The sequence below is a fragment of the Orycteropus afer genome, unplaced genomic scaffold (genome assembly GCF_000298275.1).
Source record: "Orycteropus afer afer isolate SDZICR_OR568_19922 unplaced genomic scaffold, OryAfe1.0 scaffold00171, whole genome shotgun sequence".
Classification (NCBI taxonomy): domain Eukaryota; kingdom Metazoa; phylum Chordata; class Mammalia; order Tubulidentata; family Orycteropodidae; genus Orycteropus; species Orycteropus afer.
In genome coordinates, this window is record NW_006921758.1 from 7,319,187 (window position 1) to 7,335,000 (window position 15,814).

Here is a 15,814-nt window from a genome sequence, read left to right on the forward strand (position 1 = left end):
CCACTGGGTTTCCAGTGAAGATGATCAAATTTATATACAGTCACAAGCATTACATGACTTTTAATGTTTTTAAAAACATCTATTATTTCTATTCTTCCAATACTTTAAGACAGATTATTATTTACATTTATTTTAGAGATGAGACTTGGAATATGATCTCAGATCTACCTGTTTACAAAGCCAGATTCTTTACATCAAATGGTGCTACAGTGTCCCCTGTTCTAATAATATGTCAGTCAAGAAAATAGGCTAAATATAATTTGATGAAAGAGAGAGTAAATATACAAAAGACAAAAATTCCATTATTTGGTAAATTTATATAATTCAAGAACTCAATCCCAAATGACAGATAGACCTGAGAGGAATATGAAGCCACATTTATAGGAACCAATGACAGAGCTCATACACCAGAGAGTAAAGAACATTCTAGGGCTTACTATTTATCCAACATAACAAATGAAAAACTTTTAAATAATGAGGGTATGGGCTACTTTGTGAGACAGATGCCTGTCATTGAAAGTATTCAAAAATGTGTCTGAGCTAATCTGAGTACAAAAATTTTAACGGTATGCATGAATTTAACAAGGCTGGTTGTGTAGTACAAGTCAAGACCAGTTAAAGCTATGTACCTGAACTTCACCAAGTCGATCTAGTTGTTCTTGCATCTGGTTCCTGGTAATAGTTACATCATATTCTAACTTATCATATTCTCTCCATGCCCGTTCCAGTTCCTAAAACAAAGAATATTGATTACTTCTACAGGAAGATGTGCTTTTATGGTTCTATTCCTACAATTACACTCTTTCCAAATTTTAGAAAGCCATGTATTTATATTGGAGAAAATACAATGTTCCTTTCCTGTTTATCTCTTTTTTTTTTCCCCTCTAATTCAATAAGATTTACTGAGACTCTTAGGTATTTATTATTATGCTACTGCTATACTTAAATTTACTAAAAAAGAAAACAATAAACAAGCAAAAAGCAAAAAAAGAAAAAAAAACACTGTAACTATTTATTATTTATTCATTCACGACACCAAAATATTTATTTTACTCATGGCAGAAAGGAAAATTTTCTCAAAGGTAATCTCCCAAAATGCAGAAGAGGTATAAGTGAAGTATTTTCTTATCTATACTGATAAACATTTTCCATGAACAAAAATATAAAATATTTTATATTTTAGCATGTTGTATTTTCAATAAGACACCAGAAACCTGGCATGACTTTATTTAGGATACATGTACAGTGTTCTGGTTACCGAGTGCCACTCTGACAAGAAAATACCACAAATGGGATGGCCTTAACAAATAGGAGTTTATTCTTACAAGTTGGAGGCTTTAAGTTCAAGTTCAAAGTGCCAGGCTTCAGGGGCTGGGTGAAAGCCCCTCAACCTTGGGGTCCAGCTCTGCCTCCTACTCTTGGCCCATTGGAGCTAGAGGCATCTTCACTCAGACAGCTGTTGGCTGCTGAGGCTGAGAAGCCCCAAGGTTGACAAGTAAAAATGCACAGTCCCAATGTTACCAATCCACACGGCAGGCCATTAACTTAAGTCCACTGTAAGTCCCAAGGTCAGCAGAGCATAGCAGGCTGCTGAGCAATGACATGGCTACATGCAGGGTCCAAGCGTGCCAAAGGCTAGAGACCATTCTCAAAACTTCTCCTTATATAGGAAGCAGACCACATACCCAAAGGCAGCTACTCAGCTGCTCATAGTAGATTCCAACATGGAGTTGATTGCCAGTCTCATCATGGGGAATACTACTACTACATCCAGCTGCCCAGCCACTCAACCAGGCCTAGCCAAGTTGACACACAAACATAAACACCACATAGAGTAATGCAATAAAACTAATTTAGTTAATTCTATAAGTAATTCAGTAAGTCCTGCTCACAGAGACTCAATATAGTCACTACCCATCTATACTTTTCCTCTCTGAGGAAGGAAAAAAAAAAAAAAAAAAATCACTCCAAAACCCTTAATAACAGAGAATTTTTTTGATGCTTGGTCTTTAACAGCTTGCACTCTATAAACTGACTGAGGACAGACACTGTATTTGATCTCTACTGTACAACCAGAATTTAGTGCGGTGTTAGCATTTTTAAAGCAGTCAACAAATATTTACTGAATGTTCATGCTAAATCACTTAATAACTCAGAATCTCCCATTACTAGGGGATTCCTGCCTTGAACCACCCTGAGCATAACACTGACTGACCTTGTACCATCTACATGATCTGAGCATTTTGATCTATAGGATTTTCATTGGCTGAGCTCTGGCATAGTACCTAAGGCATTTGACTGCTAACCAGAAGGATAGCAGTTGAAATCCACTAGCAACTCCTCAGAAGGAAGACTGGGCAATCTACTTCTGGAGAGATACTGCCTCAGAAACCCAAGGAGGGGTCCCTATGAGTCAGATCCGACTTGGAGGCAGTGAGTTTGGTTTTTGGGTTTTTCAAAAGTAGATAGCCACGCGGTTCTTCGTACTCTGTTTCAAGGTGAAAGCTCTGCTGAAACCTGTTCAATACCATAGCAATACTCAAGCCTCCACTGACAGATGGGCGGTAGCTGTGCATGAGGTGCACCAGCCAGGATTTGGACCCAGGGCTCATGAATGGAAGGTGAGAATTCTACTGCTGAACCACCACTGACCATTACAGAGAAATGGCAGTCTGACAAATAACCCTGGGGTAAGGAAAAATGGTAGATTGCAAATAAAGGTTAAAAAAGGAAGCAATACAGGTTATCTCAAGTTCCTTTAGGTTTCTATGAGGAGTTATTTCTTATATTTTGACACTGGCTTAAAAATCACTTTAAAAAACTCAGGCAATGAAGAATTATTTAAAATGCACACTCTGAAAAACGTATATGAGTGTTAAAAATGTATATGAGTGCTAAGAATAATTGCTTTTGAATTTGGGGAAGATGTCTACTAAGCAGGTTTTACAATGAATTATTTTTAAAAAGCAAAGAGATAAAGGACTAAAGATTGTTTAAGAAATCATATCTATAGGATGGATAGATGGGTGGACAGGCTGTACAATTAGGTATGTCTATGAAATGGGGAGTGTATCCCAGTCATATACGGGGTTGGCAGACAATGGTCCTACAAGTTTATGTGAATGATCAAAATTCCCAGGTGTATAGTAGAGCTGACAAGGGGCAAGGCTATGGTCACTGCTTGGTAACAGCCAGCTACCCAGAGAGACCAAGTAGTTGAACCTGTGGGCTTAGGATCATAGTCACAGGGGTCACCAAGCTCAATTGGCATAACATACTACACAAAACATTGTTCCACCTCCTACTTTGGCAAGCAGTGACTGGGATCTTAAAAGCTAGCAAGCTGCCATCTAGATGCAATGATGGGTCTCTCCTCATCCAGAACAAAGAAGAATGAAGAAAACCAAGATTCATGGAAACAATTAGTCCTAGCCACTGGTACACCATCTGATCTGCAGCCTATATGACTATGAGGCCAGAAGAACTAGATGGTGCCCGGTTACCACTATCATCCACTTGAAAGGCAATCAATGTAGGAGATCTTTGATAGAGAGGGAGAACAATGTGGAACAAAACTCAAAATCATTGGAGAAAAAAAAGGGGGTACCAGGTTTGCTGGTCCAATAGAGCCTGATGGAACCACTGAGACTATGGCCCCTAGCTGCCCTTCGGGTCTGGAACTGAACCCACACCTGTGGTTTCCAGCCAAACAAAAGACATATGAGTTGAACATTTACCTCAAGTAGATACACTCCTTGGAGAGAACAATCATGGGAGAAAGAAGGGCTGCTTACGCACAGGGAGACAGCTCAGGGGACAGGAGCCCATGGAGGGATGGACACTGGGAAGAGGTAACTGTGGGGAGGAAATGGGAGGGGAGCTGTTGCATTGTGGTAAACTGTGGTCAATGTCATGAGACAAAATGTATATGAACTGCTGTATGAATTTGCTCTGTAAATCTTCACCCAAATCCCAATTAAAAAAAAAAAAAAAAAAAAATCGTATCTATATATGATAAAATTTAGGGATTCTATTTAGTCTTCTTACGTGAATTCAGCAGTTTTTAAAATAAATGTGGAAATTGATCTCTCTTAATAAAAATTGTTTCTACCGTCCTCTAGTTTGTGTACCTAACAAAAACTCCCAATTTAAATAGTGGGCCTTTGAAGCTTCAGAGAGGGTAAAATTAGGATAACATCCAATAAAAATCCAGTGATTAAGGTAACATAACAGCTAACATCAAAAATCGCCTGAAGAAAAGCCAGAGTTCACAGTGGGCCCAACTACACTGCCAAAACCAAAAAACTGAACTCTCTGCCATCGAGTTGGATGCGACTCATAGCGATCCCTCCTTGGGTTTCCGAGGTGGTATCACTACAGAAGGGGATTGCTCAACCTTCCTTCCGAGGAGTGGCTGGTGGGTTTCAACTGCCAGCCTTCTGGGTAGCAGTCAAGTGCCTTAGGCACTACACCACCAGAGCTCCTGACTGTACTGCAGATATATCTAAACATAAGAAAATTTCAGGACTGTGGGGAATCTTTGTCCTTCTCACAGAAACATATAAAAATGAGAGTGAGTTGACTACTACCAACATTTTAGGAGTTTGTTGTTGTTGTTGTTACATGCCGTCGTGTCGGCCCATATTTTAGGGGTAAACATAATATACTTTCAATTTTTCTAATCTGGAAAGTCCTGCCAATGCACTGTATCAACTGACCTGATTCTCATAAACCTGCTGAGCCTGCCTGGTTTTCTGCCTTGACCCCGGTTCTCAAACATGATTACGGTTGGGCAGAAACACAAGTGAACAAGGGATGATAACTATATCAAGAAAAAAGTCAGCACCAGCTAATATCAGTTTCCTCCCAATACTTATTACAACAATTTAATAGATTATACAAGTACAATGTTAAAATCTTAAACCATCACCTTATCTTGTGAAGATCTCACACGCACACACACATACGCACACAACAAAGAGGCAATGGAAAGGGGTAATCTTCAAATATACAACTATCTTAAAATCACATGTACTAGTCACACAGCAGTATTTTTATTTATTTTTTTAATTCCTGCCATCTAGTTAAGAGAATGAATGAACTCTTACAATCTGTAACCACATGGATAAGCCTCATAATATTGAAGGCTTTTTTTTCCTTCCCTGTCTCAGTCTCCCTACACTTTGACTTCTGCTTCCTGGAATCATCTCCCAAATAAACTATCTGAACCCAGTTACTCATTTCAGGCTCTACTTCCTGAAAGAAACTAAAACTAAGACAACAAACACATTGAAAGTGTAACTTTCATACCAATCTTTCCCTCTAATCAGGCTTAGATAAAAAGCAGTGGCAAGGAGAGAATGCAAAGACACTATGTGCTTGAAGCATGTGATGGATGGGGCTTGGAGAGAGATGATGTAGCATCAAAAATTAAATAAAAGGTAAAAAGAAGTCTGCTTTACTTGTTTACCTAATTTTAGGTACTTTAGTGACCTACCAGGTTAGGAGATGTTCTCAGAATTGAAGCTGTGATCTACAGAAGCCTGGGATTTTGGATTTGAACCAATTCCCTGAATTGAATGTAATGCATGAAGGAGTCCTTTGAGATTCTGCCAGTGCAAATGCAATTCAAATTTCAATCTAGTCAGCATTCATTGAGTGACATCCATATGCCCATATGCATACACTAACATCCATACCCTTAAACTACAAACATAAATAACATACAACAACACAGTTTGTATCCCACGCAGTAAGATGTTTTATAAGAATATATTCAAAATTTGAAACAACCATTCATTATCCCCGAAAGCAAAGATTTACTTCTGTTAAGACATTTTACAAACTTCCAGTCAGGGCTAGATGGCACAGATGATTATAAGCTTACTGACGAGATTAAGTTTCTAAACCCAAATGGTAAGAGAAGGGATAACAGTTGGGTACAAGTCAACACTCTATGTTGTTATTTGCCATTGAGTTGGACCTGACTCACAGCTACCCCTCCTTGGGTTTCTGAGGCAGTATCACTACACAAGTAGATTGGCAATCTTCCTTCTGAGTGAACACTCTATACCCCAGAATTTCCTGAAACTGAACTTTTAAGAACAGACACCAAATTATTAAATGGTTCCCAACTAAATGTTAGTAGAGTCCACACCAATTTTACTTGGCTCTAGTTGCCATAGGGACATTGAGTTTTTTTTTTTTGCAATAGTTTGGCATTGATTTTAAAAAACCAAATAAACAAACTCACTGTCATCAAGTAATTTCTGACTCATAGTGACTCCCATTGGGTTTCCAAGGCTGTAAATCTTTATGGAAGTAGATGACCCAGTCTCCCTTCTGCAGAGCAGCTGGCATTGATAGCTTAGTCCATCTTCCTTTTCTATTTTCCTATCTCCCAAAACCAAAAAAACCCAAACTTACTGCTTTCAAGTCAGATCTGACTCACAGAGACCCCCTCCTTGGGTTTCTGAGGCAGCATCACTACAGTAGTAGATCGCCCAACCTTGTTTTTGAGGAGTGGCTAGCTGGTGAGTTTGAACTGCCAGCCTTCATCTATTCTGGTTAATTAGTTAGTTCTAGTTCCTGCTTTCCAAAGAAAGGTGATCCCACAGAATGTAGAAATTATAGAACAATATCATTAATATCACATGCAAGTAAGATCTTACTGAAGATAATTCAGAAACGTTTGCAGCAGTCTATTGACAGAGAACTTCCAGAGGTTCAAGCCGGATTCAGAAGAGGACGTGGAACAAAGGATATCATAGCTGTTGTCAGATGGATCTTGGCTCAAGGCAGGGAATACCAGAAAGATGTTTACTTGTGTTTTATTGACTATGCAAAGGCATTTGATTGTGTGGATCATGACAAATTATGGAAAACATTGAGAAGAATGGGAATCCCTGAGCACTTGATTGTACTCATGAGGAATCTGTACCTTGACCAGGAGGCTGTCGTTCGAACAGAACAAGGAGACACTACATGGTTTAAAATCAAGAAGGGTGTGCGTCAGGGTTGTATTCTGTCTCCACACTTATTCAATCTATATGCTGAGCAAATAATCCGAGAAGCTGGACTATATGAAGAAAAACGTGGTATCAGGATTGGAGGAAGAATCATTAACAACCTGAGATATGCAGATGATACAACTTTGCTTGCTGAAAGTGAGGATGACTTAAGGCACCTACTGATGAAGGTTGAAGAATACAGTCTGCAGTATGGATTACATCTCAACATAAAGAAAACAAAAATCCTCACAACTGGACCAATGAGCAGCATCACAATAAATGCGGAGAAGATTGAGGTTGTCAAGGAATTCACGTTGCTTGATTCTACAATCGTTTCCAACGGAAGCAGCAGTCAAGACATTAGACGACGTGTAGCATTGGGAAAGTCAACTGCGAAGGAACTGTTTCAAGTGCTGAGGAGCAAGGATATCTCATTGAGGACTAAGGTGCGCCTGACACAAGCCATGATATTTCCAATCGCCTGGTATGCATGTGAGAGCTGGACAATGAATAAGGAACACCGAAGAAGAGTTGATGCTTTTGAGTTGTGGTGCTGGCGGAGAATGCTGAAAACACCATGGACTGCTAAAAGAACTAACAGATCTGTCCTGGAGGAAGTGCAGCCAGAATGCTCCTTGGAAGCAAGAATGGCCAGACTTCGTCTCACCTATTTTGGTCATGTTGTAAGAAGGGACCATTCCCTGGAGAAGGATGTCATGCTTGGTAGGGTGGAGGGTCGACGAAAGAGGGGGAGGCCTTCAACGAGATGGATTGATACAGTGGCTGCGATGACGGGCTCAAGTATAGCAGGGATTGTGGGGCTGGCGCGGGATCAGGCAGTGTTTCGTTCTGCTGTGCATGGGGTCGCTATGAGTCGGAAACGACTCGACGGCACTTAACAACAACAACAACAAGTTCCTGCTTCTCCAAACATGTCTCCCACATTCTTATCTCTGTGCTCTGTATGGCTTAAGGTGTTTTGCCCTGTATGAACAACCTTTAACCTCTTTTTTCTTCTTACCAAATTCTGTCAATACTGATTAGCTCAGGGACTGCCTCCTTGTATTATGAGACTTTTCAAGTGCATGTATTTTCTTTATTACTTTATTTAAAAAATCCACACAGGTATATGTGTTATGGTTAGAAGACCTGGATTTGAGTTCTAAACTTAGCTTTGTAATCATGGGCAAGTCACTTGGCTCAATCATTCATCAAAATTTTTTTTTTAACTTTTTACTGCGATTTGGGTGAAAGTTTACAGAGTATATTCTTTTTCCATTCAACAGTTCATACACATTTGTTTTGTGACACTGACTGCAATCCTTGCAATGTAATAGCTCTCTTCTCACTTCCTTCCTGTGGTTACCTTTGCCTTGTGTCATCCTTCTTTTCCATCCATTTCTGCCTTCTGAGCTTTATCCCTATGCAAATGTTGCCCTTTTGGTCTCTTATAGTTGATTGTTCTGAAGAGTGTGTACCTTCCTGGTGTAATTGTTCACCTCGTACGCCTGTCTACTGTTTGGCCAAAAGTTGAGTCACAGGAGGAAGTTCAATTCCAGGCCTCAAAGGTGACTAAGGGTCATAGTCTCGGGGGTTTCACCAGCTCTATCAGAACAGTAAACCTGGTCTTTTTATGTTTTTGCGTTTTCTTCCATATTTTCCCCCCACTTTATCTAGGATCTCCAAATTTGATCCCTTTCAAAGTGGTTAGCACTGGGTATGGGGCACCATCTAATTCTTCTGATCATGGGGTTGTGCCAGCTGAGGTTCCTACCATCCACCAGTCCCTTGGACCAATTGTTTTCAAGTGTCTTCGATTTTCTTTACTCTTCTGTGCTCCAAATGAGGAAAGACTAATTATTACATCTTAGATGGCCACTTGCAAGCTTTTAAGACCCTTGTTGCTATCCACTGAAGTAGAATGTAGAACAGTGCTTTTGTGTACTATGCTATGCCAATTGAGCTTGATGTCCCCTGGGACTATGGTCTTGAGCTCACAGGCCCAGTGACTCCCTCAAGATGTTTGGTTGTCGCTAAGAAGTTATCACATCTTTGCCCCCTGTTAACTCTACTGTATGTATGGACACTTTTATAGCACATATGAATACATACATAGAGAAATCATCTGCCAAACCTATATATGGTCATGGGTACAGTGCTGTTTGCCTACCCATACCTGATCGTCTTGCCTGTCTACCTGTGTACGTATCCATGTTTGCTGTTACTGACAATTCAGTATTGTACATGTAACAGGGTTTAACTTTGTAGTCTGTACCTCTTGTGCACCTCTTTGTGTGTTTCTTTTCCTTAGTGATAGTATGCTGGTCACCTGCTTTTGGTATACTGCCTTATCCTTCACCCAAATCAATATGTGTCTCTTATCTAGCTAGCCATTTTACCTGTCCCGCACCCCCCCATTCCCCCGGAACCATCAAAGAATGTTTCCTTTGTGTGTAAACCCTTCCCTGACTTTTTATAATAGTAGACTCATACAATACTTGTATTCATAAAATTTTTAATGAGCATCACTATAGTGCTGGATGCTAGAGCTACAAAGATGAATGAGACATGGTTTCTGATTTCAAGGAACTCACAATTTAAAAGCTATTAAGTAGTTTTTTATTGTTTTTTAAAGTATATAAACATCAGAGTATGAGTGAGAGACTTAAAGGAGGTAGGGAAATAAAAGTATTTTAAAAATGAGAATATAAATATAAGGTATTTAAAAATTAAAAAAATACTACTTTTTTATTTTTGTAAAACCTTTAAAAATAGCTCACATTTGGAATGTTAATTTAATGTTTAGAATCAAAGCAATGCTGAGATTCTGGTATTTTGCCAAACTTGGAAAGACCATACTTAGTTAAGCTGTAGTGTCTGCAGACTTTCTTAAAAGGTAGCTGTTCCCTGAACAGTTCATTGAAGTAATAGACAAAAGTGTGTTAGCAGTTTTCTTCTGTAACAGGGTATAATTTCCTAGCATTTCTCTTTCAAAGGATTGTATGGGCAGGTGCTCTCATTATGTTTACAGATGACCACATTACAGGATCCAAAGCAGACTGTTTAAACTCATAAAACGTTCACTTTATAAACTCTAAGCAAAATTTTTAGTTTTGGTAATCCCAAGAGCCTATAAAGTCACACGACTATAGATTAAAAGGTTCTACTAATTACAGTTCTTACCCAAACTTATCATCTACACTTAGATCACATTGCAGCTATGAAATGGTAATGTTGACGTCTTAAAAAAGCTTTTCACAGATACGTTTTACTGAAATTGTTGGTTAAATGAATCTGATTACCACCTTCTCAAAATTTTTCTAAATCCCTTAAAATCCACAATATAGTAATTAATTTTAATACAATGCATTTTACATATTTTTTTTTAAGGATTTTTCATTTGCATGGTATATAAAAGTAGTATTTATCTTTCTGTAAAACATCTCTTTCACAAAGCACAAAATGCATATTAGTAAGAAATGTAAAGAATACCCTTTATTTTTATGTTCCTTTGATAAATATAAAAAGCCCTGCTAGTGCAGTGATTAAGAGCTTTGGTTGCTAACCTAAAGGTCAGAGGTTAAAATCCACCACCAGTTGCTCTGTGGGAGAAAGATATGGCCATTTGCTTCTATAAAGATTACAACCTTTTGGGCAGTTCTACTTTGTCCTTTATGGTCGTTATGAGCAGGGATCAACTTGATGTCAATGGGTTTTTAATGGGTTTAGACAAATAAGCTAATGACAAATTAAAATTTCTTCTTATAATAAAGAACAACCCTAAAAAAAGTTTAATTAAATAGGAAAAAAGCAAAAAGAACAGCATAATATTTAGCAACTTCTACTAGGAAAAAAAAATTGTTACTTACGGCAGTAGCTCGAGACAGTTCTCGACATGTACTAAGCAGGCCATTTTGTAAATCATCCCTCTGTAACACCACAGTCTGAATGGCTGTTGGGTTATCTGCATTCATTTCTATCTCTTGGCTCGCTGACAGCAAAGCTTGTTCAAGCGTGTACTATTATAATAAGAAGAATTACACTTAATGTTCTGCATCATTGAATTAATTCTTTTTGTATTAGTTATTCGTGTCCTGATAATAATCATATAGAATAACATCAATTGTAGATAATAAACGTAACTGTCCTACTTTCTCCTTGTGGAGCTGCTGAAGTTTCTCTTCCAGAGCATGTACCACTTTATCTTGTTCACATAATCTGCTTAACTTGGCCTGGGTTACAAAATAAGATGTCTTTTGTTAGCAATTTTTTCTTTTCTCTGTAATTGGAGGTATGTAGTCACTACATAACAAGAAAACACATTAAAATACAATTTAAAAAGATAAAATGCTTCAAACATAGGCATGTGGGGTAAAGTAAAAAAGTATTTCAAATATATTATTAAACTTTCTAATATAAAATATTCTTAGTAATGAGATACTTCCATATTAATTCTCTCATTATTTTAATATGGTTAAGATTCTTCCTTATGATCTGTCACTAAGTATTATATGTAGTCCTTAATGTAAAATACCAACTAAGGTCTGTTACATATTGTTAAATTATGTTCTTGTTAAAAATGTAAACAGAAGACTGCTTCTAATTGCAATAATGCAAATAAAAACATTGCTAATGAAGAGTCACTTTCAGTGTCTCAATGCATTAAACTCTTAGTAATACTCTAATTTTAAAATTTGGAAATATGAGAAGTTACTCTAATAAAATTTCAAGATTACAAATAACTAGTTCTTCTTTCTCATTAATTTTCACATTAAAATGGGAATTCAACCTTAGGAAAGCCAATTTTTTTGCCCCTTAAATTTTATTTATTCTGTTATTATTGAGAATATACACAGCAAAACATAACACTAACTCAACAGCTTCTATATGTACAATTTAGTGACACTGATTACATTCTTTGAGTTGTGCAACCATCCTCACCCTCCTTTTGGGAGTAGTTCCTCCTTCAATTACATAAACTCACTGCCCCCTAAAGTTCCCATCTAATTTGTCAAGTCGCTATTATCAATTTGATCCTATATAGATAGTTCTTAAAAGGAACTCTGGTGGTGTATTGGTTAAGGCTGCTAACTGGAAGGTCAGTGGTTCAAACCTACCAGTCACTCTGTGGAAGAAAGATGATGTATCTGCTTCCATAGAAATTTCTGCCTTGGAAACTTAATGGGGGTGGGGGTGGGGTAGTGTCACCATGTGTTGGAATCAACTCAATAGCAGTGAGTTTGATTGTGGTGAGATAGTTCTTAAAAGACTGCACTGATCAAGGCAGGCCCTTTTTTTTTTTAAAAAAAAAAAAACTAAGTAAGCTAAATTCTTGTGCAGTTTAAGGTTTAAAGATTATCTCAGGGCAATCATTTCATCCACTCTCCACAGCTTTAGAAAAGTCTAGAGTTGGGAAAGCTAATTAAAAAAAAAAGTTTAGATGCTTTATAATATAAATATAATGGTGTAAAATAAAAACCTGAACAAATTTAAAGTATGTGCCAAACTTCTCACTTTACAGCATAATGACATGGAAGCGAGAAATCTGAGACTTCACACCTTCTTTGCCATTTATCTATTAAGCTAACTGCCTGCTAGATAACAAAATTCAAGCTTTCTCTAAAACAAGATGTTAAATAATAAGTAAGGAGGTACAACTCAATGGAATAAATGCAGGAGAAATGAGGGAAAAATGAATATAAATAAAGAAGAATGCATAGCAGATCAGTGATTTAAAATATGATTAAAGAAAGGACTAAATTTAATTCAAAAGGGAAGCAGTGATAAAATTTCTAGAGACTGATACTTTCTCTAGAAAACACAGATAATAATTTTTCTTTGTCCTCAGCTGGTATGGATTGAACTGTTCATCCCAAAATATGTGTCAATTTGGCGAGGCCATGATTTTTAGTGTTCAGTAATTATCCTCCATTTTGTGATCTGAAGTAATTATACCATGTGTTGTAAATCCTAACTTTTGTGCTATTAATGAGGCAGTACTAGCAGCGGCAGTTATGCTGATGAGCCAGAACATAATCTACAGGATTAGACTGTATCTTCAGTCAATCTCTTTTGAGATATAAAAGAGCTGAAGCAAGTGGGCTGAGATTAGAGGGACCTGCTACACCACCAAAAAAGATAAGCAAGGATCAGAGGGTGTTCTTTGGACCCAGGGTCCCTGTGCTGGGAACCTTCTAGACCCACGGGAAGAATGATGACAAAGACTTTCCCTCAGAGCCAACACAGAGAGAAAGCTTTCCCTTAGAGCTGTCACTCTGAATTCGGACTTCAGAGAATAAATTTGTTTGTTAAAGTCATGCCCTTGTGGTATATCTGATACAGCAGCACTAGATGACTAAGCACCAGATAGCAATATTTCACCAGAAAGAGGCTTTCACTTTCACTGTTACTAACTGCAGTAGGATCAGTCCCCTGACTCATGGTGACTCTCTGCACAGTGGAACAATATGCTGCCCTGTCTTATGCAATACCCGTGATCAGCCAGGGATCAGATCGCTGTGATCCATAGGGTGGGTTTTCACTGGCTGCTTTTCAGGAGTATATTGTTAGGCCTTTCTCCCTAGTCCGTCTTAGACTGGAAATTTCAATGAAATCTGTTTAGTATCACAGCAACACACAAATCTCCAATGACAGACTGGGAGTGTCTTAGCGTAAAGTACTTTGTCTAGGAGTCAAACTTAAGACTCCTGCGGGGAAAGTGAGAATACTACCATTGAATGTCCTTAATATGTTTAACTATTAATGATGGTGGGGGATGTGGTGGAAGTGGTAGGGATTTAATCTAAGAAATATGAGAAAAAAAATGCTAATTTATTTGATGTCATTTTGGAGGGCAGGGGAGGAAGAACTTTTTGTCATGTTTATTTCCAATGCCTCGGTAGAGAATATGACAGAACACTGACAATACATATGTTAATATATACACCCCAATACTTACATCAATATCCACTTCTTCAGGTCTGTATTTGTATAATGTACCTCTACATTCTTCTTGTGACAGCTAAGAAAAGATGTCATATCGTAACTTTAAACTTTCAGAAGCTTAATTTGAACACAGATCATTAAAAAAGTAGAAAAACAACAGTGATACAATATGCAAGATACATAAGAATGATGTTAACTTAAGCTTGTGAAATAAAATAATAAAGTGGTCAAACAAAAGTATAGGGAACCTTACATTTTTAATTTTTAAGACACATATATTATTTTAATGAAAACTGACAAATACAATCATAGAAACTAGAATAAAATATTCAAACCACACATATTTCAACAGTTAAAACCATCCTTTAGGGTATACATATAATCACTGACTGTGTCTGTGTACACTCAAATGCCAACACATCTCAGTACAATTTTATTAACAAAACCTATAACATATTATATACATATACAAAATATATAAACACACATACACAATATAAACTTATCTTGTTCTTCTGTCTTAAGAACTAAAAAACAATGGAGGAAAAGGATGGGTTTAATTTAAAAGACGAAAATTATTCAAAACCTTATAAAACTGAAAGCCTACATTACAAACTATGTATAATCAAACTGCATGAAACATTTGTATGTGCTGGCTGGCACTATTTCTTTTAAGGAACTGGTATTTAGTGTATTTAAGCATCCCTTCTTCAGCTTCTTCCAAATGTCTTTTGTTCAAATAAATCCTCATTTCTGATTGTGCTTACCAAGATGTCAATAGCCATCCAAGTCAGTTATACGAAAAATCACATCATAGCCTCTGCAGGCAATATTTCACTCTTGTCTTTTTACTTTACATTGACTTCTAGACAGTAACAAAAACATAGTAGGAAAATTTAATTGGGGCTTATTGTGTGTTTGCTAAATGGCACACTGTTTATTTAAGTACTTAAGGTGGGGATGGAGTAATGCATCTCAACTATATTCTATTTTGGAAAAAGTTAAATTGCACATATACATTTGTAAGTGCATAAGAACGTGCAAATTACATACATGCCCTCTCTGTAAAAAAACTGAAAGTTTCATCTTAAAAAAAAAAGGTGAATTTAAAAAGCAGGTAACTTTGGAAGAATCTAGAAATGTGAGCGTCAGGAGGTTAAAAATATAAGCATTCCAAACATACAATAATCCTGGAAATATCAGGGGTTTCATTTCAAGACATTAATTTTCACATATCTCATGCAAATGAGTCTTGAGACTATTTAACAGTATGCACACTGATTATTAAAACCACACAACTTTCTTAGAAATGAACATGAAAAATGAATTTAATGATAAAAGCCAGAATACTTGTAGACTATTTTAAATAAAGCTTATTCAACATTATTATGGGACATGTCAATTGTCCCTAAATTAAAGCACCTAGATCCAAGAAAAGAATTTATACTATTGAAAAACAATGATGAAAAATAAGTTTTAAAATGCTTAGATCTAGGATCAATATTTAAAACAACACAAAAATTACATTTTTCTCCTAAGAATTTAAAGACAAAAGTCTTTTAAACTACCAAGATATCCAAATACACCTTGCTTAATATTTAAAGTTAAATGAAAAACAGCTTTACTAAACCATGGAATGTGAAGAAGCTTGATAATTTGCTATAACTAGTGATCAGTGCCACATTTAGATTAATATATGGATTATGCTATAATCCGGGAGCTCTGGTGGTATAGTACCTAAGGCATATGACTGCCTACCAGAAGGCTGGTGGTTCAAATTCACCAGCCACTCCTCAGTGTTCTTTGTTTGGCTGGAAACCACAGGTGTGGGTTCAATCCCAGACCTGAAGGGCAGCTAG

General features: G+C 37.1%; 1 protein-coding gene across 1 annotated transcript in view; it reads right to left on the reverse strand.

The window, feature by feature from the left end:
- The window catches only part of PLEKHA5 (pleckstrin homology domain containing A5), a gene marked incomplete at its 5' end in the record, with an annotated part of 101,168 nt that overhangs the window by 44,603 nt on the left and 40,751 nt on the right, over positions 1 to 15,814 (reverse strand). Inside the window, 5 exons of the mRNA XM_042781784.1 lie at positions 630 to 731; positions 10,880 to 11,029; positions 11,162 to 11,242; positions 13,969 to 14,031; positions 14,447 to 14,482. Coding sequence (XP_042637718.1) covers positions 630 to 731; positions 10,880 to 11,029; positions 11,162 to 11,242; positions 13,969 to 14,031; positions 14,447 to 14,482 — 432 coding nt within the window. The remainder of the gene's footprint in view (positions 1 to 629; positions 732 to 10,879; positions 11,030 to 11,161; positions 11,243 to 13,968; positions 14,032 to 14,446; positions 14,483 to 15,814) is intronic.